Source organism: Vicia villosa, linkage group LG3, assembly GCF_029867415.1.
Source record: "Vicia villosa cultivar HV-30 ecotype Madison, WI linkage group LG3, Vvil1.0, whole genome shotgun sequence".
Classification (NCBI taxonomy): domain Eukaryota; kingdom Viridiplantae; phylum Streptophyta; class Magnoliopsida; order Fabales; family Fabaceae; genus Vicia; species Vicia villosa.
Window position 1 is genome coordinate 160,283,888 of NC_081182.1, and position 26,273 is coordinate 160,310,160.

Genomic DNA, 26,273 nt, shown 5'->3' on the forward strand with positions numbered 1-26,273 from the left:
GGAAAAGATCAATATGCCCCGTGCTATTTTCAACTATCTCAAGGAAGAGATCATGGACTCACACAAGGGTAAGTTCTTCTTCATTCCCTACAGAAGACTTCTGACTCACATCTTCATCAAGACGGGCGTGATCAGAAACATGCGCGCAACAAGATTGTCGGATTTCCTTACAACAGACTGTGGGGGAAAGTTAGATCTAGGGAAGTTACGTCTTGGTCATAACCGAAGTTATATTCTAGGGTTATATTGTTTATTCTAATGATGATGCATTCTCAGCTTTATGCATCACTTTTGTACTTCTGTTTAAAATGTATCCATTTTTGCGAAATGATCATTTTGGAATGAACTATATATATTCGCCATTTTAGCTATAATGTTAACTTTTGATGTCTATGTTGTTGCGATCTTAACCTCGTGCATAAACAGCTTATACTTTTTTTAATATTTCCCATTTACTTTTAGGATCATTCGATCATCTGCTAATTCTTCTACCTCATAAGCATTATTTGAAAATGCTTTCAGAATTAGAAAAGGTCTTTCCCAATGTGGAGCCCATTTTCCCAAAGCCTTATTCTTTTTATCCATAGGTAATATAACTTTCCAAACTAAATCATTTACAACGAAAGTTTTACCTTTGACCCTTTTGTTATATGCCTTTGCTGCTCTCTCCTTCTGCCTTCTCAAAACTTCTAATGCAAGCAACCTCTCTTCGTCTAATTCTGTCAACTCATTCATCATCATCTCCCAATATAGTTCATATGGGATTTCTCCTTGCTTTTGGATCCATACCGATTGCAAGTATATTTCGACAGGTAAGACTGCATCATGTCCAAATGTTAACTGGAAAGGTGTACTATTTGTTGCTTCTTTAGGAGAGGTTCGGTAAGCCCAAAGTACTTGATTTAGTGTCTTGTGCCCGTTTTTTGGATTTGTTCCTACATGCTTCTTTATCAAACCAATAATTACTTTGTTTGCTGCTTCGACTTGTCCATTTGCTTGAGCATAGTAGGGTGTGGATGTTAACAACTTGAATCCCATTTCTTTTGAGAATTCTTGCATCTTTCGACCAGTAAATACTGATCCTTGATCTATTGTTATAGTCTCTGGGATTCCAAACCTATATAGTATTTGTCTTTGAATGAAGTCTATGACCGTTTCTTGGTCTACATTTACCAAAGGCACTGCTTCGACCCATTTAGTAAAATAGTCCCACAAGAATGTACCCTTGACCTTTAGATAAAGTAGGTCGAATCTCACCAATCAAATCTAAAGCCCAACCCTTAAATGGCCAAGGTTTGATAATTGCATGAAGCTCACTCGCAGGAGCATGTGGGATTCCTGTATGTATTTGACAGTCCTGCCAGTCTTTAGCGAACTCTATACAATCCTTTAGCATGGTAGGCGAATACATCCCGTATCTGAAAAGCAACCATTTCATTTTATGGTCTGCTTGATGTGCCCCACATGTTCCACTATGAACACTAGATAACTCCAAGTACGCCTCATTTTCGCCCAAACATTTTAATAAGATGCCTTCAGGAGTTTTCTTGAATAATTCGTTTCCCATCAAAATGTAAGACAAAGCTATATACTTGGTTTTTCTATCTGTGTTCAACGAAGGATCTTTAAGATACTCTATAATTGGAGTTCTCCAATCTGTGCTTACTAAAGTATCAATAGCCAACACTTCGAATTCCTCTTCGTTAGCATAACCTAAACGATTTCTTTCCAAATCACATGGAGACAATTTGGTTGTCATTGCTTTTCCTCTTACTTTGACCAATTCCTCTAACTTCTCCCTTGAGATATTGTATCCTGAAGCTATTTATGCTAAATCATTAGCCTCTTGATTTTTAATTCTAGGGACATGCTTTATGTCTACATATTCAAATTTTTTAAGCAACCTATTTGCAATGACAAAATACATGATCAAGTTCTCCTTGATGCACTTATATTCCTTCGTCAATTGTTTGACTACTAATTCTGAATCACCTTTAATTTCGACCTATTTACCCCCAATTCCAACAAGGCTTCAAGTCCTGCTATTAAGGCTTCATAGTCTGCCTCATTGTTCGAGCACAAGGGCCCTTCGATTCTGTACTTGAGTTTTGTTGGAATTCCATCATGAGAAATTAGTAGAATCCCAACTCCTCTACCATCTTTATGGGTGGAACCGTCGAACAACAATTGTCATACCCCAAAATTTGCCCATCTCATTTCATCTGCAAAGCTCATGTATAGGTGCAAGACTGAAAGGTTAAGCTAAGGCACACTCTCCTAAGCAGAGATCATCCTGAACTAGGGTTTTGCATCCTCTAAAGGAAATTGATGAATCAAGGTCTCCACTTTCTCAAGAATCAAACAAGGGTCTTGAACATCTCAGGAAGCACTCCCATCCTTTACGAAGCTTTCCAGACTCATGAACGACCACGTTCATCTCCATGGTTTGTGATTCTTTTCCAAAATCGTATTTAAATAATTCTTGGATATTTAATGAAATCTAACCATGTATTCAAGCTCCTGTGACTGTTTAGAACATGTTTGAGCCGTTTGTTTTGAGGTTGGACGTAGGAATTCGGTGTTGCCATTGTTAGAGCACAAGTATGTGAGACTTTCGGATTCAAGCTTGCAAGGATTTTTAAGCCAAACAAATGCAACCATCATGCTCAGAAAGATATTTTCAATTGATCTATTCCCTTTACTATAATTTATTTGTTGTATTTTTTGAAGTTAAGAAACTGCAGGTATTAGCTACGAAAATTATGCAGCTATTTTGTAGCTAATTTTGTGGCCAATTTTGCATTCCAATGGGAGAAGATGATGAACAGGAGCGCTGACTCCTTAATCCCACGCGGAGAAACCTCATTCACCGGTCAACCAGACCTCTTTCTCTCTCAACTTTTGATTGGATGTGCGAGATGCTGTGGGCCTAGTTTTGATTATGCTGACTTTTTTCCATTAACTATTGCTTTTAATATTTAATTTTCTCTGTTCAATATAATTTCAAGTTAACAATGCAGTGTAGCTAGTAACGTGAACATACTGGTGATCAATTAAACCTGGGTTCGATCCTCAGTTTGGTCCATATTTTTTTAATTCATTTGAACACGAATCCAGCGTAGCCAGCTAGTGAACGCCCATGGTAGACCCTCATGCCTCATTCGTTGGATCCCCACAAGCCCATATCAAAGAGCCCTGAAGACGTTGTCCCATGGTGGACACCCAGAGATCATCCACACATGATCCAAGCGCCCCAGCTATGTTCTTTTTTTCTCTTCTTCTTTCCTTTTTTAGTTTTTTATTTTATTATTTTAGTTGTTGTTTCTTTTTATTTTATTTTTATCCAAATTAACTCATTAACTAATTTTTAACCCCTAATTAGTCCACCCAAATTAGAATTAAGGTTTTTTTAGAATGGTTTTATTTGATTTAGTTAATTAGGATTAACTTTTCTTTTAATTAGTAAATATTAATATTTAGGTTATTTTAATATTAGTTTCCCTTTAATTACTAGGATTTAATTTTAAGGTTAAATAATTTTAATTAATTAGACAATTTTATAATTAATTCAATTAAGTATAGCCTTTAAGAACCATAGTAAACCTTAATCAATAATGTAAGAGTTGTCTATTAACCGTAGGTTTTTTAACCCTTAGGTTTTAACCTTTAGGTTTGTCTAGGTTTTTTAGCCATAAGGTTTTTTAACCCTGATTTTTCTAAACTATATTTTATTCGCGATTTCTCTCGTCATCCCATACTCTGTGTATGTCGCATGCCTTTAATTTTTATTTTTTATTTATTTAAATTATCTGCCTTTTATTTTAGTTTATTTAAATTCTGCCATTTAAAAATTCTAGAAAATGTGTATAGGCGTGCAAGGTTTTTTTTTGTAATAGCTTAGGGCTTTTGATTTTCCGCCTTTACTTTTCTGCCTTTATTTTCCGCATATTATAACTATTTTATTTGTTTGCAATTAACTGCTATGGTTAGTAATCCTAGGGAGTGCCAGCCTTGAATTAACTTAGAATAACTAATTATAAGATAAATATCTGAATCTAATCGCCATTGTGCCACACACACCTTTAGGGTAACCCTTCTTGTTTCCTGTTGCCTATTGCTTTTAATTACAATTCTAAAATAGTCAAGTCCCTCGATTTCGAGGATACCTAAAGCAAATGCTGCCTTAATTCATTGAAATCATCATAAGATTTTGTCCCTCGATGCTGCCTCGGAAATAAAGATGATTGTCCCATTGCTAAGGTATCCTCGCCTGTTGCCTAAATGACTATTCTATCCTTCCCTAAAGACTACCTACCCTTTATATGGTAGGGACAGTTTTATGGCGAACGATACTTCCTCGATGACCCTTTAAATCCAATGAAAGGGCTACCTGCCTTCTTTATGGTATGGATAGCCCTTTTCAACTAAAGTCTTAAAGAACAGAATTTAAACTTAGGGTAATTGCTTTTAATTGCTTGCTCTTCTCAAATTCAAAAAATATCTTTTCCACTTCTTTCAAAAAACTTTCAAAAAGACTACGCAAATTACAAGGTAAAGTTCTTATTCAAAACTTTTCTTATTCACACACTACGCTTCAAACATTTTGAAAATAAAAGTGAGCTAAGCAATTAAGAGCCCATGGATAACCATGGATGCAAAGGGTGCTTATACCTTCCCTTCGCATAACTTACCCCCCGAACTCAATCTCTTTTAAAGGTCCTTTTCTGTTCTTTTATCCTTTCTAAAAAATGGATAAAATAAAAGTCGGTGGCGACTCTTGCTATCCGTAACATTTCAAAAAGTCAGTTCTCCCACCGTGTTATAGAACTGGCGACTCTGCTGGGGAAACTTTCAAATAAAAAGAGGGGTTACCTTAAAGTTTAGGATTCACTTTAAATGTTTTCAATTGTTTGTATTGTTTGCTTTATATTTGTGGGCCTGTTTGGGTTTACTTGTGTGAAAGATCCTAACCCGGATCTGAGTACCTTAGGTAAATGGCATGAGACCAAGGAGACTGCACGGCGTATACTGCTGCGGTTGATATGGTGGCCATCGTTAGTGTGACACATTGGTTTGTCCTAGTGTTCCTTGGGATCCGACTTGAGGAAACACTTGGCTGCTGCGTGGTGTCATTAAGCACTAATTTGCCCTTAGAACCCTAGTTGAACTTGACTTTGGCCTATTAGAAAGTAGTGAGATGGCTGGCTTTGGTTCTGACTGAAGTTGGTTGATACTCAATGCTACACTCATATGGACTGGAATTTCAGGATGTTTTCGGTCGACGATTCGATTGCTGAACTGAAATAATGCCTTCGAGAAAGGTCAATGATATGAGCTCCCTAGAAACCGATCTTTATATAGGACAGGTTGAACCAACTAAACTTCAGTGGGGAGGGTATGCATCTTTGGACTACATGCAAGCCTAACCCTAAGGAAATTGTGTGACTTGTTTGTGTTTGTTATCTACCTGACATCATAACATCATAAGCATCATGACATCATGGCATATCATTGTACTAACCGTTTCGAGGACCAAGGAATTCATCTTTGTTCTATTTTGTAGGTCATGGATACTAGAAACACCATTCGAAGTAACTTTGTGAAGGTACCTTCCGAGCTGAAAGAGTTGGTATCAAAGATCCCCGGAGGTTCCCGCTTTGCTGAAAGACATGGTCACTTGCTCAGTTTGGTTACATCAGGTTTTGAAGAAGAGATGATGAGTGTATTGTTCCAATTCTTTGACCCCGAGCACCATTGTTTTACTTTCCCATATTATCAGCTAGTACCTACTATGGAGGAGTTTTCTGACATACTTGGTCTCCCTATCCGAGATCAGATTCCATTCACTGGTTTGGAAGATACTCCAAAACTGGAAGTCATCGCCGTTGCTTTACATCTTAAGAAATCTGAAATTGAAGGTCATTGGGAAACCAGAAGTGGAGTCAAGGGTTTCCTCGCTAAGTTCTTAGTCGGAAAAGCTCGTATGTTTTTGAAAACCATGAGTTATCAAGCCTTCGAAGACATATTAGCTTTACTTATTTATGGTTTGGTGCTATTTCCTAATCCTGATCAGCTTATAGATGTGAATGCCATAAAGATATTTCTGACACGCAACCCTGTGCCTACTTTGCTTGGAGACATCTTACACTCTCTTCACACTCGTACTATGAAGAAACAAGGGACTCTTATGTGTTGTATACCTTTGTTATCTAAGTGGTTTATTTCGCACTTTCCTCGCTCAGTAATGAGGAATGACCAAGGGCTGAAATGGCATAAGAGAATAATGTCACTTTCTCATTCTGATATCTGTTGGCTTTCCTTATCCAAGGAGAATGTTACTATCATCGACCGTTGTGGACAATATCCTAATGTGCCTTTTCTTGTCATAAGAGGGGGTATTACTTATAACCCTTGCTTGGCTCTACGTCAGTTTGGTTATGCTCAAAGAGATGGTCCTCATCATATGCTTATACAAGGAGTTGTGTTTGATTATGAAGATGATTCTCAAGGTCACCGCCGGGAGTTTGTACGTGCTTGGGATATGGTAAACAAAATTGATAGCAAGAACTTGGGGCAAAGGAACTCCATTTCTTTAGAGCCTTACCTCAGATGGGTGCGCACTCGTGCTCAACGCTTCGTCATGCCTTATCCATATGTCATACCTGTAATTGTGGAACCCGAGTGCGAAGAAAAGGTTCCTTAAGTTATTTCTCATCCAGACATGCCAACTGACATCGAGGAACTAATCTTGGATTCATCTAAAAGAAGAAAGAGATACCTTTGAAGCTCAATTCCGCGCTAAAGAGAAGAAAGTGTTAGAGCTTACGAGGCAACTTCAAGACGAACAGAAGGTCAACGCTTACCTTGGTGCAAAAAGGAAGCGTCCATGGGATACTTGAAGACTCTGTTTTATTTTTATTTCTATTTTAATTCCTTTCTTTTGTAAAAGATAATAATAAAACAATTTACAATTTTTCTTTAAGCATTATTAATAGAGTTTCTTTCTTGTTTGGTTTAAACGAATTTGAATTCTAAGGTCCTGGAAAACATTGTATACGCATAAGCATATCATTCATAAATATTTCATCACAAGTTTTTATAAGCAGGTCTCTCATCTTTCCACTGTTTATTTCAGTGAGGAAATGGATCTCGAACAATCTGTCAAGAATCTCCAGGCTCAGAACAACCAGTTCCAAGAGATAATCCTTAACTTGGTCAAGGGGCAAGAAGGATTGAAGACACTTCTGATCAAGAAGGACAAGGATCAACAGAGGCATCAAGGTGGTCAAGATAATCAGAGATCCAAGCCTAAGCGATCATTTACTCTGTTGCACATACCGTTGTCTCAAGCTCTGCAACAACTGCTCAATCAGAACTTGATAACCCTATTGCCTCCATATTCAGTTCTTACCAATCCTGCTCCTGGGTATAAGTATCACGCGAGATGTGCTTATCATTCGAATAGTCCTGGTCATGATACAGAGGATTGTAGACCATTGAAGTATAAGATCCAAAACTTAATCGATGACAAGATCATTGATTTCAATTCACCTGAGGAACCTCATATGGCTAATGTTGTGTACAATCTGAAAGGTCGTAATGAACGCAACCAATCCATGGGGACAATTGTGATCTCTACACCAGTTCCACAACAACGACGCAAGCCAGATGCACCTAAGCGTCAATTCACAAAGATCAATATGTCACTAGCTCAGGCATTACAATACTTGCTGAAGTCAGAGTTGATTACTTTAAAGAATCCCCCTCAGAATCCTAGTACTTCTGCTCGCGGCTATAATCCCAATGCGAGTTGTGCATACCACTCTGATAGCCCTGGTCACGATACAAATAGTTGCTGGACGCTGAGGAACAAGATCCAAGATATGATTGATGCTGGTGAAATTGATTTCAATCCTCCTAAGGCTCCTATGGTGATCACTGCTCCCATACCTAATTATGACAAGACTGATTAATGTCTAGAAGGATGGATTATTGGTTCATTAGCTCTACTTTCATTTGCAATCTCTTTTCTGTTTGTTTAAACATTTGACTTATGATAGACATTATCTGTTTTAATAATCATCATTAGTGCATTGCATATGTTTGTCTTGAATAAATTATTTCGCTATCACTCATTTTAAATTGTGTCTTTACTTTATTTATGTTTTGTGATATTCCACTCCCGCTAAGCTGTAAGCCTTTTGAGGGAGGATGACGAAAACGATACCGCAACTTCATACCGTATGCTTTTGAACAAACTATGCTGATGATGTACATGCATTGTTTCAATTCCTAAATAGTGGAGATAAGGATGTTAATCCCTCGTCAACCCCTTTGAGCCTAAGAAGTAGAAGTTTTCTTTCACGTGCAAATTGAAACCTTAATCATAACCTGGGGGAGGGTAGTTACTCAGTTAACTCAATTATACCAGTCGTTGTTTACACAAATAGTGACGGGTTCCCGTAACTATTAAGTCAGGCAGTCAATATCTATCGAATGAAAACAACAGTTAAGTTAAAACCTATTAAGGAGACTTATCAAAATTTCAAACATCCCGCTGACTGTGATCTTAAAATAATCAGTTCAGGCAAAAGTTAGGGATAACAAAGTCAAAAAAGAGGTCACTACAAATCCTCACCAAAGAGAATATTACAAAAAAAAGAGAAGGATTTCCTGTCAAAATAAACTTCCGGTGCTTTAACCATCATCAAATGTCAGTGTCACGACTTCAAAGCTCTGCTAGGACTTAAACGCAAAGTTAACTGAGCATAGGATCGAAGAACATCACGAAGATTAGGAAGGGTACAAATAAACTTTGAGCCTTTATTGTAACACCCCAAATCTACCCCTCAATTAATAAGAGCAAACAGAGTATATAACATCGAAACAAGCAACTAATTTGAGGCGTCACATAATCGACTTAAACAAAACTACAATTCATGCTCAAAGTACATGGATACATAACACTTATATCAGAGGAAACTCATAATTCATCGAACATTTAAAACCAAACAACTTCATCATATTGCAGCGGAATCCAAATAACAACACAATATCCAAATCTTATATTCTTGTCAACATGGCACAATAGGTCCAAAACGTCTCCACAAGACATAACATCAAATTTCAAGAAAAGATAATCAACATAAAACAAGACACAAGCAAGTGTCGCAAATATCCCCCCCGAGTGCTACGTATTAGAGCATTGACACACCGACTCGAGCTATAAGGTACACGGCTACTCCACGTCGTTACCTGCACGTTACCAACGGAGGGTAACATTCAAACATAAGGGGTGAGATATCATTCATTATAAAGAAACGTATGATAATGTTCAAAGCAAGAGAAAAGATCATATGTTGGTCACCACTTCTCATCATAATATATTAACTTAAGAAATGGCAACAATGTCATCCATTCAACTATGACAATATATACAATTCATAAGTAAGATTCCAACACAATCACAACAAACATCTCATCATCAAGTCACCACGTCTTAACAATCATATCATCATCAAATCACAATATCATAATCAATTAAGACTCAAATGCAATTCACGTGTGACTCGACTTATGCAAATGCATGTGGTACCATTTGGAGTAAAACTCCCACGTCTCAAGATTTGCCATTGGGCACACCGTCACTAATTGCCATTAAGGCCACCGTCACTTTTTACCATTAAGGCCACCGTATCTTTATGCAATGGATGTGACTCACTAAATGCAACATCCATACAAACAAGATATTCACAAATACATCACAAATACCGACTAAACATCATTACTTTTATAGTAACTCACCACTTCCCAATCATGTCGCTACGTTGCATCATCATACAACAACACACCACTTCACCACACAAATCATAACATCAAACAAATTCATTTAAAGAAAGATTCTAAAAGGTTTATAAGCATTCCTAAATCATATTCATTAGAAAGATCTCAATTATAGCTTCGCCTAGGTTCAAACGACACTTAAAAAGGAGTTACGGTTCAAAAGTTACATCATTTCAAAGTTTAGGAAAAGTTCTGCAAAACAGGGTTCACGGCGCCAACAAGGTTCGCGGCGCGAACTGAGTGAATCAAATAATCCCTAAGTTTCTGCCAAGGAGTTCGCGGCGCCAACAAGGGTTCGCGGCGCGAACTGAGCGAATCCAATTTTTCCCGAGTTTCTGCCAAGCAGTTCGCGGCGCCAACAAGGGTTCGCGGCGCCAACTGGCGATTTTCAGAAAACCCCAAACACAGAAAACAGCATACGAAACCCTTCCCAAAACCCCTAAACTCAACCCAATCAAGTTGGAAAACACCAAGCATCACGAACAACAATAGAATACATGTTATAGTCACAATTATAACACCTATTATGGGTCTTCAAACATCAAAACATCATCAATCATACTTAAATTCACAATTTCATAGAAGTCTAATATAAACTCTAACAATCTCTATTCAATTTCTACACAATCATGGATAACAACATACAATCAAAACCCCACCCAAAACATCATCATACATCCCTTTAGCATGAAAGAATCCCACCCTTACCTTAGGTTTTGGATTGAAGCCAACTCTATCTTCAGCCTTGAGATTCTCCTCTTCTCTCCTCTCTTCTCTTCCTTCACCAAAAACCCCAAATGAACTTCAAATTTCTATTTCCTCTAAAACCCTTACTATCTTAAATTACTAATGGACTCTAACTAACACCCCTCACTTACTAATACCAACTTAGGCCCAATAATCAACAACACTTACTATCTTATATTATTTACTAATAATTCCCAAATAAAACAACATAAAATCAATTAAGCGTATAATTAACACATAGTTCACAATTAATTCACATAACTCACATAAATAAATAATTAAAGAAAAACGATCGTTACATTTATCCTTTGTTTCTTAAAACCGTGAACCAAGTCACGTTACAACCCTTGAAAGTCCTAACTGAAGCATGGTTAGTTCGAAAGCATATTGTCATCAAAAGGGTATCCTGACTCTTTAAGGTTTGCCATAAACGTTGAGTTGATATCACATTTTTACAAATATCACGCTTTTACACCTTTGTTTTAATGTTTTTCAAAAACTCAAGACGGACATATACATTGCATCTCATGAATTCATTTTTAAACATATTTTGCTACATAATTTCAAATGTTAGCATCAGGAAGAATTTGCACAGGGTACAACTAATGACTAAAAGTCATTCCGACAAATGAAACCACTTCAGTAACAATAACTCTTACACCTGACTCAATTAGAAGTCAACGAATACAAGGGGCATGACATGCTTTGTCCAATCAATCTGGGGCAATCGGGTCAAGATTCCAAGAATCTCTCAAAAATGCCAAACAATCAAGGGCATGCATCCAAATGGGTCTGAAGCTACTTCCCAATCAGTCAGGGGCATCACCTTAAGTCTATAATTACTAGGGGCATGTCACCCATAGTACACATCTCATAAGGTCCTCACGAGGCGAATCTCTTCAAGTTCCCTACTAGCTGGGGCAAAGCTATGCAAGGCATGTTCGACACTTCGATCAATACTCATCGGTGTGTTCCAATCAATACAAGTCCAGGAATGACAGTTACTATAACCACTGGGAGCAGTGTTCAAGATATCCATGCCTTCCCACAGAGCTGGTTTCACAAGATCATATCCCCACAGATTAATCCTCAAGAAGATATCTTCAAATTTTCTCGTCACAACAGAGACTTAGTTCCTCGACGGAGTTTACGTCTTCAACAATGCTGGTTCCCCGACACTTTTCTCTTCTCCAAACAGGGTTATTCATCTCTCTTATCCCCAGTCAGGGTGCATCAAGATCAATCATTCAAATTGCTTTCATCCCCAAGCAGAAATCATAAATCCCCAGCTATGTATCTTCAATACATGATCAAGCATCAGAGTCACAACAATACAAAGATTTATTTTCTCAAAACACTCCAAATAGCATAAGTCATACATCATATACATCACATACATATCCATACATTACATATAGAGATTCATAACAAACGCATACAAAGCTCCTCATTTATTTTGAGGACTTCATCTCATTCATTACATGCATCATGAACATTGCATAAAACTATCAAGTAAATGTCATGTTACAGGTACAAAGCAGAGGCAATATCTAAACAGACACTTCTCAACACACTGAGCTCAGATACAACCTAACGTACGGCTCATTCTGGTACTTCTCAATACAAAGGATTCAGTCTAGCGTACGAATCATCCTAGGATACAACCTGACGTACGGTGTATTCTAACAACTATCAACACAGAGGACTTGGTCTAACGTACGACCTATCCTACAGCCTAACGTACGGCTTACTTATCCATACATTTATCAATGCAATTGGATCCGGTCTAACGTACGACCCATCCTTCAGCCTAACATACGGCTTTCCAGACATCTATCGATGCAATCGGGCCCAGTCTAATGTATGACTCGTCCTAAAGTATAGCCTAACGAACGGCTTACATATCCAGACATTTATCAATGCAATTGGATCCAGTCTAACATACGACCTATCCTACAGCCTAACGTACGACCTTTCTAGACATTTATCAATGCAAATTGGATCCGGTCTAACGTACGACCCATCATTCAGCCTAACGTACGACTTTCCAGACATTTATCAATGCAATTGGATCCGGTCTAACGTACGATCTATCCTACAGCCTAACGTACGGATTTTCCAGACATTTAACAATGCAAGCTGGACCCAGTCTAGCGTATGACTCGTCCTAAAAGTACAGCCTAACGTACGGCTTACTTTGACATTCATCAATACAGTGGATTCAGTCTAACGTACGACTCATCCTAAGTATATCCTTTCAAATACAGTCTAACGTACGACTCATTCTGACTTTCAACCTATCAATACAGGTGGCGTCTTTAAGCCCACTTCATACTCCCAACATCCAGATGGCATCTTTTAAGCCCATCTCAATCAATTCTCTCAATAGTGCAAATTTCTGGGTACTCTAGTGTTCAATCCTCTTCCACCCTCAGAACCCAAATGGGACATAAACCATTCTACATCCTCCGGTTTAAGAAGATTGAACAGGGGCAGATGTCATACCCCAAAATTCTCCCATCTCATTTCATCTGCAAAGCTCATGTATAGGTGTAAGACTCAAAGGTTAGGCTAAGGCACACTCTCCTAAGCAGAGATCATCATGAACTAGGGTTTTGCATCCTCTGAAGGAAATTGATGAATCAAGGTCTGCAAGGGATTTCATATGGCTTATTAGGTTTCAAACTACCTCTATGACAAAATTCAAGCTTCAATTCCAAAGATTGCTCAATCAATTGCTCAGATAATCAACAAACGACTAGTTTGACCTAAAAGTCAACTGTGGTCAGAGTACAGTCAAAACTCCTGATTTTTTGTCAACACCCTTATTTTGAAGTATCATTCATCATTTGATCAAGGTTTGATCATGATTCATCAAGGAAAGCTCAGAAATCAACAAAACTCATAGTTGCTAAATTAGGGTTTTGGAAAAAAAAGTCAACTGAACTTTGACTAATCATATCATCCACATGCTTTATCAGAAATTCCCCAATCAAAGCTCATTCTAAAGAAAATTCAATTCTATACAACTTTGGTGTTGGGCCCAAGGTCAAGAAATGCTTCTGCCTAAGAGATATAAGCCAAAACATTACAGGTCCTTCTAGAAGCTCGCAAAAAGATGTTTTTTGTCAGGAGCTATATCATCAAAATAAAATATCCAAATGGGAAAAATATTCCAAAGTGGCTTGTAGAGGACATCTTGGGATTTCCAAAAAGTCCTAGATCATCTCCATATGATAAAAATTGAAAGAGTTATGATTGATAGAAGTTGGATAAAAATCAAGAAAAGTGTGAAACCCTAAGTGATGGAATTCACACTTTTGAGTGATGGGCCTATGAATTTGAGCTATCCACGAAATCTTAAGCCCAAAGAGAGTCCAATGATCAAATATTATTATTTTTATGATATTATTTTATTTATATTTGATTTTAATCATTTAATTTCAAATCAAATCAAATAAATCATCAAATAATAATATGATTAATAAATCAAAATTTTTTCCCTTGATTAAATCTCATCTAATGGCTAGGATTAAATGGAAAATATACAAGAAATAGAATTGCTGCAAAATTAGAAAGATTTGGAGAAATTTCCATTCAAATATTCTCATATTTCCAAGTCACCAATCTCATGATTTCTTTCCAAATTTCCAACCATAATCTCACCCTCTATATAATCATAACATCACTCAGTATCAAGCGGAAGAAAAAATATAGAAGGAGTAGGGTTTCAAGAAGCTAAAAAACTCAAGAAAAAGGTGAAGTTCGATTTTAGGGTTGGAGCCACTTTCAACCATTCTCAAGAATCAAACAAGGGTCTTGAACATCTCAGGAAGCACTCCCATCCTTTACCAAGCTTTCCAGCCTCCTGAACGACCACGTTCATCTCCATGGTTTGTGTTTCTTTTCCAAAACCGTATTTCAATAATTCTTGGATCTTTAATGAAATCTAACCATGTATTCAAGCTCCTGTGACTGTTTAGAACATGTTTGAACCGTTTGTTTTGAGGTTGGACGTAGGAATTCGGTGTTGCCATTGTTAGAGCTCAAGTATGTGAGACTTTCGGATTCAAGCTTGCAAGGGTTTTTAAGCCAAACAAATGCAACCATCATGCTCAGAAGGATATTTTCAATTGATCTATTCCCTTTACTATAATTTATTTGTTGTATTTTTTGAAGTTAAGAAACTGCAGGTATTAGCTACGAAAATTGTGCAGCTATTTTGTAGCTAATTTTGTGGCCAATTTTGCATTCCAATGGGAGAAGATGATGAACAGGAGCGCTGACTCCTTAATCCCACGCGGAGAAACCTCATTCGCCGGTCAACCAGACCTCTTTCTCTCTCAACTTTTGATTGGATGTGCGAGATGCCGTGGGCCTAGTTTTGATTATGCTGACTTTTTTCCATTAACTATTGCTTTTAATATTTAATTTTCTCTGTTCAATATAATTTCAAGTTAACAATGCAGTGTAGCTGGTAACGTGAACATACTGGTGATTAATTAAACCTGGGTTTGATCCTCAGTTTGGTCCATATTTTTTTAATTCATTTGAACACGAATCCAGCGTAGCCAGCTAGTGAACGGCCATGGTAGACCCTCATGCCTCATTCGTTGGATCCCCACAAGCCCATATCAAAGAGCCCTGAAGATGTTGTCCCATGGTGGACACCCAGAGATCATCCACACATGATCCAAGCGCCCCAACTATGTTCTTTTTTTCTCTTCTTCTTTCCTTTTTCAGTTTTTTATTTTATTATTTTAGTTGTTGTTTCTTTTTATTTTATTTTTATCCAAATTAACTCATTAACTAATTTTTAACCCCTAATTAGTCCACCCAAATTAGAATTAAGGTTTTTTTAGAATGGTTTTATTTGATTTAGTTAATTAGGATTAACTTTTCTTTTAATTAGTAAATTTTAATATTTAGGTTATTTTAATATTAGTTTCCCTTTAATTACTAGGATTTAATTTTAAGGTTAAATAATTTTAATTAATTAGACAATTTAAGTTTATAATTAATTCAATTAAGTATAGCCTTTAAGAACCATAGTAAATCTTAATCAATAATGTAAGAGTTGTCTATTAACCGTAGGTTTTTTAAGCCTTAGGTTTTAATCATTAGGTTTGTCTAGGTTTTTTAGCCATAAGGTTTTTTAACCCTGATTTTTCTAAACTATATTTTATTCGCGATTTCTCTCCTCATCCCATACTCTGTGTATGTCACATGCCTTTAATTTTTATTTTTTATTTATTTAAATTATCTGCCTTTTATTTTAGTTTATTTAAATTCTGCCATTTAAAAATTCTAGAAAATGTGTATAGGCGTGCAAGGTTTTTTTTTTTGTAATATCTTAGGGCTTTTAATTTTCCGCCTTTACTTTTCTGCCTTTATTTTCCGCATATTATAACTATTTTATTTGTTTGCAATTAACTGCTATGATTAGTAATCCTAGGGAGTGCAAGCCTTGAATTAACTTAGAATAACTAATTATAAGATAAATATCTGAATCTAATCGCCATTGTGCCACACACACCTTTAGGGTAACCCTTCTTGTTTCCTGTTGCCTGTTGCTTTTAATTACAATTCTAAAATAGTCAAGTCCCTCGATTTCGAGGATACCTAAAGCAAATGCTGCCTTAATTCATTGAAATCATCATAAGATTTTGTCCCTCGATGCTGCCTCGGAAATAAAGATGATTGTCCCATTGCTAAGGTATCCTCGCCTGTTACCTAAATGACTATTCTATCCTTCCCTAAAGACTACCTACCCTCTATATGGTAGGGACAGTTTTATGGCGAACGATACTTCCTCGATGACCCTTTAAATCCAATGAAAGGACTAAAGTCTTAAAGAACAGAATTTAAACTTAGGGTAATTGCTTTTAATTGCTTGCTCTTCTCAAATTCAAAAAAAATATCTTTTCCACTTCTTTCAAAAAACTTTCAAAAGACTACGCTTTTGTACAAGCTAAAGTTCTTATTCAAAACTTTTCTTATTCACACACTACACTTCAAACATTTTGAAAATAAAAGTGAGCTAAGAAATTAAGAGCCCATGGATAACCATCGATGCAAAGGGTGCTTATACCTTCCCTTCGCATAACTTACCCCCCCGAACTCAATCTCTTTTAAAGGTCTTTTTCTGTTCTTTTAGCCTTTCTAAAAATTGGATAAAATAAAAGTCGGTGGCGACTCTTGCTATCCGCAACATTTCAAAAAGTCAGTTCTCCTACCGTGTTACAGCAATCTCCAAGGCTTCAACTCAACTAGGAGTTGAGTAGTTTCGACCACTGCATGATCCACTATAAAATATGAGACTATTTGCCCCTTCATAGCTTTTAAAGGCATAAAGGCTAAAGAGTACTCAGTTAGGGCTAGAGCCCATTTGCCAATTCAAATATGCATTATTGGCTTTGATAACATGTACTTGATAACATCAAAATGTGAAGATACATAAAATTCTATTGGCTTATATAATATTTGAGTTTAGTACATGAAAAATGCAAACATAGACACAATTTTTCTATCAAAGTGTATCTAGTTTCTGCATCATTTAATACCCTACTTAGATAATATATGGCCCTTTTAATGCTATTTTCATCTTCTTGTGCTAACATGCTACCTATAGTAGTGCTGGAAGCTGATATATATAACAATCTCATAGGTTTCTTTCCACTTGGTGGTGACAAGATAGGCGGATTCATTAGATACTGCTATATCTTTTCGAATGCCTTTTGGTGTTCATTTGTCCATTCAAAATTTTCATGTTTCAGACGCAGAAGAGGGGAGAAGGCTTGAATTTGACCACTTAAATTTAAAATAAATCTCCTCAGGAAATTTATCTCTCCTAACAAAGATTGCAATTCTTTCTTAGTTGGTGGTGCTTTGGTCTCCATGATAGCCTTTGTTTTATTCTGATTAATCTTTATCCCCTTTTTGTGGACCACAAAGCCCAGAAAGTCTCTAGCCTACACTAAAAATGCACATTTAAGAGGATTCATCTTCAAGCCATGTTTTCTCATTCTTTTGAATGATTGGCTGAGATGGGTTAGATGATCTCCGTCTGATATAGATTTTATTACTATCTCATCTATATAAACTTGCATGAAGGTTTCAATGTAATCATGAAAAATAGAGTTCATTGCATGCTGGTATGTTGCCCCAGCATTTTTAAGACCAAAAGGCATAACGATCCACTCGTAAGTGCCTATTGCCCCTGGACATCGAAAAGTTGTTTTAGAAACATCCTCTTATGCAATGAAAATTTAATTATACCCGGAATAACCGTCGAGCATGCTAAGATATTCATATCCTGCATCCGATTCAACTAGCATTTCTGCCACCAGCATTGGGTACTCATCCTTAAGAGTTGCTGCATTCAGATCACGCAAATCTATACACACTCTTAAGGAACCATTTTTCTTAATAATTGGAACTATATTTGCAATCCTTTCGACATACCTGGTGGTCTAGATGAAATTGTAGCGAAGAAGTCTTTTGACCTCCTTTTTAATCTTCGAAAGGATATCTGGAACGAACCTTCTTGGGTCTGCTTGATGGGCTTCTTGCCATCCTTAATAGGCAGTTTTAGTTCGACTAGATCTCTCTCCAAACCAGGCATTTCATCATAGTCCCAAGCAAAACACTCTTTATTTTTCTTTAGTAATTCGACTATCCTGTTTTTCATCTTGGGGTCCAGTTTAGCACTGATGTATCTAATTCTCTTTGTGGGTCCATCTCCGAGATCAACCTCTTCTAATGGGTCCTGAGCTAACATCTTTGCACTTGATAACCCTGGATCTTTCTCAAATCCCAAAGGATTTTCGTTATAGACAGCGTCTAGACTTTGGTTTAACGTATCTTCGTGTACATGTTCTTCAGGAGGTTCTGGTATTAAGTTTGCCCCCTGTCCTGTGTCATTCAGCATAATACTTTTGGCCCCAACAACCATGTCAATCATTTCGGCTTCGAGAGCCGCTATTCTTTTGTTCTCAGCCATATGGGCCGAAATCTTTTCGAAGAATGAAGACTCAGACATAATCAACGTCTTCGCTCCAGCCCTAAGGCCGTGTTTATGTTGATTCTTCCTCTTCAAGGTCTCCCATGATCTCACGGTCCCATTGAAAACCATGAGGGTGGAGAGTCAAAAAGTATAAAGAATTTTTATTTGGAGAGTAAGCATCTTCAGTTGGGCTACATGGGCTTATATTTCCCAGATTCCTGTCGAAGTTTGCCTTATCCACTTGGTCCACTTCGCTCATGAAGCAACTTTGGTCAGCTTCTATGTTCTCCACTATGCCATATGCTATCTAGATAGATACCCTATGATGCATGGTCGAAGGTACTGCCCCGATACTGGGGATCAATTCCCTTCCAAGGAGCAAGTTGTAGTTAGCCTTCGCTGGTACCACCATGAACATGGTAGGCCTCGTGATTGATCCCATAGTTAAATCCACTTGATCACTCCCAGACTATGTCCTATTTTCCCTTCGTAGTTCGATAAAACCATATTATGGGGTTTTACATCTGTATCGAACATTCCTAACTTTTTCAGCATAAATTGAGGCATGAGATTCACTGCATCTCCTTCGTCCACCAAAACTTTATTTACTCCCACTTGTTCGATTTTGACCCTTATATAGAGGGGTTTGAGGTGGTTCTGCATCCCTTGATGTGGTCGCTCGAACTGGGCATTTTGCTCTTCGATCGCACCATTACTAAGGACGTAATAACACATGGGTTTATGCTTCGCCATCTCTGCTGCATCAACCTCATTATCATCATCAATCTCGGTTTCCTAGTTGTACTCGTGTGGTAATACGGAGACCACATTGCAACAATTCATGTGTAAATACGAGACTCCATCAGAATCAAAGTCATCAGTAGGCATATCGTCCTCTCTCATTTGTTCTTCTTCGGCTTTATTATAATCCATCTTGCCCCCAGCAGGGAATAACTTTCTCCCTACAAGAGGTTTTGTTGAGTGAATTTTGTTTGGGACAATTTTAGTATTTCTGGACTCTCCGATTTCATTCGAAGCTGTTTCTTTTTCTGCTTTCTTCAGCCTCTGGTGCCTTCTCCACTGGGATCTTGACATAGGGTTTTTACCCTTGTAGTTCTTCAATCTAACGGCTTCCCTTTCTGATGCTTTAAATTTCTTTCTGTAAGCCCAGGAAGTTCTTCCTCCATTGTCGAAGTTCCTCCACCTGCCTTTCTTTGGCCCCATTTGTGCTCTGGGACCTTTGACGGTACTTTGAAGGTAACTTTTCTTACTTTTGGAAGAGGGCTATCCTGTCTTCTTGGGATTCCCCTTTTGTCGAAAATGTAGAGATATGGATTTTCCCTGCGGGCATCCCAATTTTGATTGGAGGGGATTCTTTCAAAGGACTCTGACAACTTTCGATGGTAAAACGCCCCAGATCTGGGACACGTTAAACATTCAGTTTCGTCTTTGTGGCAGCGAACAAGAAAACCTAATAGGCTTTCTCCAGGTTTGGGATACACTCCCAGCAATTCACCTTCTTTTCTCCAGTTTCTGTCAGTTTTGGCACGTTGCCACCTTTCATAGTCTTCAGCCACCCTTGGATTCACCAGTATACTGCATCTTGGGCATAACAACATTTCATAACTTTGTTTGTGACATCTCCAAAGGTATTCCTTCAAAGTTTCGTCAGGTTTGGGGTGATGAGACTGCACCCTTTCTTTCTTCAAACAACTTTCAACTTCCTCCATTTCCGGGGTTGAATGGTCCAGATTGACCATGTTGATGTCTAGGTTGGCCCCATGAGCAATTGACATTTCTTCGAACTTCTTCCTTAAACCTTCAGTAGCCATAGTTGCCTCTCCGACAAGACCTTTAGTAGTCTTTGGTTCGACTGAAGTCTCAGATGTGACATCCTCCTTTAGGTCATCAGTAACCTATTTTCCAACTTGGGCATCTTCTTCATCTCCTGGGGTCCCTCTTGTTCCAACTTCGACCATGTCAACCATGTATATTTCGACAGGCTCAGTGTAATTTGTGTCAGCAATATTAAGGGGATTGGCATCTATCTTCATTTGATTTCTTCCTTTGTCTGCAAACTTCAGACGTCCTTCCTTGATCGCATTCTGAATAAGATCCCTAAAAAGAAAACATTGTCAGGTTTTGTGGCCCAAAAAATTGTGGTATTTACAGTAGCCTCTTTTCTTCCGTTTCTCTAACGGAGGAATTTTAATGTTAGGAGGCAAAACCATTTGGCCATATTTCACAAGCAAATCAAATATTTCATCATATTTAGTTATGTCGAATGTGTATGTTTTCTTAGGAAACTTATCATTCTTTTCAATTTCAACGAGATTTTTTCCGTTCGATGGTGTGATCATCTTGCAGGTATAGGGGCCTGCTTCCTTTAAATCGGCTAGATCTACTTCGCAGTCTTCGAAACCATATTGGTTCTCGGAGATCTCCGGTTCTCCTTCGTCTACTTCGACGTAGGCAACCCTTTCCTTTTTATAGCTTTTATTTACCGTAGCCTTCTCATCTTTTAATCTTTTGACTTGGCGAACCCTATCAGCCAATTGGGCCATATCTCGCAGATATTGAGTGTCCAATTTCTTCCTGATAGAGTAATCTAAACCTCCAGCGGCCATTTCGACTAATTCGTGTTCAGGCACCATTGTAAAGCATCTAGCTTTTAACAAACAGAACCTGTTCAGATAATCATCTATAGGTTCAATAAAATTCTTTTTAATACCGGCCAATTCTTTGAGACTTATCTTGGTTTGAACCATATAGAATTGCTCATGGAATAACCTCTCTAACTGAGGCCAAGTATCTATAGAATTTGGTGGTAGTGTTATGAACCATGTGAAAGCGTTCTTAGTTAGAGAACTGGGGAAATACTTCATCCTCAGTTCCTCATTGTTCGCCGAATCTCCAGCCTCTGTCATATACCTGGCTATATGCTCTGTGGTAGATTCACTAGTATCCCCTGAAAATTTGGTAAACTTAGGGATCTTGCAACCCCTGGGTAATTCAGTTTGTAAAACATAATATAATAAAGGGGATGTATAATTTGGCCTTCGAAGTCCGGTGTTCAGACCATTTTGGGTCATGATCCTCTCTATCATAGTAGTCAAATTAGTCTCCATCTAGTTATTTTGTCTAAACCTATGAATCACTTTGTCAGCATTTTGGTTCCTATTAACCATCACTACCCTCCTAGGTTGTTCTTCAGGGATCTCCTATCGAACTGGTTGTTGTTCTAATCCTTCCCTCAAAGGTTTCGTTTTGGGGGGTGGTCTTGGTGGTCGAACTTGATTTATGGTTGGTTCATCCTCCTGAATGACTATTTGGTTTGTCCTTCGACGCACCGACGTTTCAGGAGCGCCTAAAAAGTTTGCTATTCAACCCATATGTCCTGACAATTGTTGACATGTCTCAAAGTTATCTTGATTGGTTTTGTTAATGTTTTGTATTAAAGGAGAAAAGATAGCATTCATTTCTCTGGCCAATAACCCTACCATATCTTGATTACTGGCGTCCATCTGTTGTCAGAACGCTGCTTGATTATTCGTTGTTAGTATGGGTATGACATTCTGGCTTTGGACATTTTTTCCCACATTGTTCACACCAGAACCAGAATTTTGAAATGGGGAAAAAGCTGACATATTGGGTGCTGTATAAACAGGTATACTACTACTTAAACCTGCCATGTAAGAATATGGCATCCCAAAAGGTTGCTCTCTCCATTGTCTCTGGGTTTCGAATCCTTGGTTCGGAGGGGGTGTCCCCTGAGTACCAAATGGTGGTATCTGGCTTACTTGTGCATTCGACGGGATGGCTGTCGTGGTTGTACCAGCAACGGATGTTGAATTATTTCCCTGGATCGTTCCTGTAGATCCAGGTAATGAACTAGTTATGGCCACTGAGTGTGTAACACCCCTTACTAACCCCGCGGCAATTTTAAAACAATTATTCAGAGTACATGAAATAAGGGTGCCACAATTCATAATAAACAAACATCGTTCAGTCATGTCATGCATACACTGAGGTAATCATCATAAATTAAAACGTTTCATGTTCACACAGCGGAAATTTATCAAAAACGGACTAAGTTTAACATCTTCAAAACTTATCCTTCAAAACATCAAAACATAACTAGAGTCATAATCATAAACTCTAAACAAATCGCGTCCCTAGTGTTACAACTATCAGAGCATGACACCTGACGCTACTAAGACCCTGACTCATGAGCTAATCCTCACCGAGTCGAACAGCCGCTATCCTCAATCTGAAAATGACAACATGTAAGGGTGAGTCTCATCATAATTAACAAATGTTATAAGGTTATAAAGTAATAACACATCACAGTTGTATCATTCACCCAATTGTTTCATAACAGACATTCCAAACAATCAAACAACAAGCAACACATCATCAACATTTACAACACTGGAATACATCCAATCATGTTATAAATTATGCATATGTATGAACTGACACTATGCATGTGGTACCAATCATCATCAAATGGGGGTAACCCATGACCGATCCAACATCGTCCAAGATACGGCCCTGCCAGCACAGATTCCACACGATGGGAATCATGCCCTTCACTGATCCAACACACCCTTATGGATACAGTATCATTAATGAATATGAATGAATGCAACATATATAACATACTTATACCATCATCATCATCAATCATCAGCATCATCATCATCATTCCAGTATGTTCATATATATTAACATCATTCAATCACAATTCCATCATCATCATATACACAACATACACGTATTTGCACAAATCATCATATTCAACAAGAGTAGCATACATGTATTTTCATCACTCTAAAAACCAATCAATCATCATCATATAGATTATCCTACAAGGTTCGTTTAGCTCAAAACGGCGCATCAAACGGACCAACGGTTAAAAAGTTATACATCTTTGAACTTTTAAAAACATCTCAAAAACACCAACAGCACGCGGCGCCATCCCCAGTTCGCGGCGCGCACTGAGCGTCCCAAAATTCATTGGCTCTCTGCCAAGCTGTTCGCGGCGCAAACATCCACACGCGGCGCGAAACGAGAAAAAGTTACGCCTTCGCGGCGCGAACGCAGGTACGCGGCGCGACCTGAGCGTATCACAACTTCCTGGCATTCTGCCCACCTGTTCGCGGCGCCACCCTGTGCACGCGGCGCGAACCGGCGATTTCAGAAACCCCAACCTGCAGAAAACAGCATTCTATGCATTCCAAACACACCCAAACCATACCAGTACGAACCTAGGGAAATAGAATGCACAAACAACACAAAATACGTCTCATAATACACCAATTACACATCAATTGAGACCATAACAACGCAGACATCATAGATTCAGACATAGAGATCAAACATCATACAATTGACTCAATCCCTAAACCTATCATATGACTCAATCGACCCGAATTCCACATCTATTAAGTATTATCAACCCCTAACCCGATAATAGATGATAATCAGATAAGTCCCCCCTTACCTTAGACAAATTCTTGATTCTTGGTCTCTCCCTCTACCGTTCTCCTTCACGTTCCTCGTTCCTCAGACTTCTGTTCTTTCACGTTCTTTCTTTCTTCCCAATTCCAATTATTTTATGAAAATAATAATAATATTAGTAAAGGGCCTTCCTATATCACACCCCCTCTTTTACTATTTCTCACATGGCCCAAATGCCACAAACCATTATTTATTTATTATTTTCACAAAATCCTTAATAATTCTAATTATTAATTCAATATTCTTGATTAAATTAATATTAAAATTATACGGGCGTTACAACTCTCCCCCACTAAAAGAGTTTTCGTCCTCGAAAACATACCTCAGGTAAAGAGCTCTGGATACGAATCCTTCATCTGGCTCTCTAGCTCCCAGGTAACATTTCCTTCAGCCGGTCCTCCCCAAGCTACTCTGACTAAAGCTATTTCCTTGCCCCGCAATTGCTTCAGTCTTCTATCTTCAATCCTCACAGGTAACGTTTCAACCGTTAAGTTGTCTTTCACCTGTACATCATCCACTTGGATCACGTGGGACGGATCCGAAATGTATTTCCTCAATTGAGACACATGAAATACATCATGCAAGTTGGCAAGCATTGACGGTAACGCAATACGATACGCCACTTCTCCCACTCTTTCTGAAATTTGGAATGGTCCAATAAAACGCGGAGTCAACTTCTTTGACTTCAAAGCTCGACCAATACCCGTCATAGGAGTAACCTTCATAAACACATGATCTCCCTCTTGAAACTCGAGTGTCTTCCTCCCCTTATCATAATAACTCTTTTGACGACTCTGAGAAGCTCTCATCTTCTCTTGAATCATCTTAATCTTCTCCGTAGTCTGTTGTACAATTTCTGGTCCAATCACAGCACTCTCACCAGCTTCGTACCAACACAATGGAGTTCTACATCTCCTACCATACAATCCCTCAAACGGAGCCATACCTATACTCGAATGATAGCTGTTGTTGTAGGTAAATTCAATCAAATGCAGATAACTATCCCAAGCACCTCCTTTTTCTAATACACAAGCACGTAATAAATCTTCTAACGACTGAATTGTTCTCTCAGTCTGTCCATCCGTCTGCGGATGATAAGCAGAACTCAGTCTCAGCTTAGTACCCAAAGCCTTCTGCAAACCTTCCCAGAACTTAGACGTAAATCTCGGATCTCTGTCTGACACGATACTCGAAGGAATACCATGCAGACTAACTATCTTCTCAATATATAATTGAGCCAGCTTCTCCATCGGATAATCCATTCTTACCGGTATGAAATGTGCAGACTTTGTCAATCTGTCCACCACAACCCAGATAGCTTCACAATTCTTAACAGTTCTCGGCAAACCCGAAACAAAATCCATCGATATGCTATCCCACTTCCACTCAGGAATAAACATTGGTTGCATAAATCCAGATGGCTTCTGATGTTCAACCTTTGACTTCTGACAAGTCAAACAAGAATACACAAACTCAGCAATTTCTTTCTTCATTCCAGGCCACCAAAATAGCTTTCTCAAATCATGATACATCTTGGTAGCACCAGGATGAATACTTAATCCACTACGGTGTCCTTCTTCTAAAATATTTCTTCGGAGTTCAGCAACATCCGGAACACAAACTCTGTTTCCAAACCTCAGTATACCATTCTCGTCAACTCTGAATTCACCGCTCTTGCCTTGGTTAATCAAAGTCAACTTGTCGACTAATTCGACATCAGCCTTTTGGCCCTCTCTGATCTCTTCAAGAATACTACTGGTTAGTTTCAGCATACCCAACTTAACACTAGTAGGAGTACCTTCACATACCAAACTCAAGTCTCTGAATTGTTCAATTAAATCCAATTCCTTCACCATTAGCATAGACATATGCAAAGTCTTCCTACTTAAAGCATCAGCAACTACGTTTGCCTTACCCGGATGGTAATTCTAACTAAAATCATAGTCTTTAAGGAATTCCAACCACCTTCTCTGCCTCATATTCAGTTCCTTCTGGTCAAATAGGTATTTCAGACTCTTATGATCACTGAACACTTCAAATCTCGACCCATACAAATAATGTCGCCACAACTTCAAGACAAAAACCACTGCTGCCAACTCCAAATCACGAGTCGGGTAATTCCTTTCATGCACTTTGAGTTGTCTCGACGCGTACG

General features: G+C 38.2%; 1 protein-coding gene across 1 annotated transcript; it reads right to left on the reverse strand.

The window, feature by feature from the left end:
• Positions 1 to 20,511: 20,511 nt before the first annotated feature.
• On the reverse strand, positions 20,512 to 21,723 carry LOC131659265 (uncharacterized). The gene is made up of 2 exons (XM_058928476.1): positions 20,795 to 21,723; positions 20,512 to 20,713 (listed from the first exon to the last, which is right to left on the reverse strand). The coding sequence occupies exons 1-2, from the start codon at positions 21,721 to 21,723 to the stop codon at positions 20,512 to 20,514; spliced, it is 1,131 nt and encodes a 376-aa protein (XP_058784459.1).
• Positions 21,724 to 26,273: the final 4,550 nt, after the last annotated feature.

Coding starts and splice junctions, on each gene's coding strand:
- LOC131659265 (XM_058928476.1), bottom strand. CDS start 21,723: ATGGAGACTAATTTGACTACTATGATAGAGAGGATCATGACCCAAAAT. Junction 20,714..20,794: donor CCTAACATTAAAATTCCTCC/GTTAGAGAAACG, acceptor TTTTCTTTTTAG/GGATCTTATTCAGAATGCGA.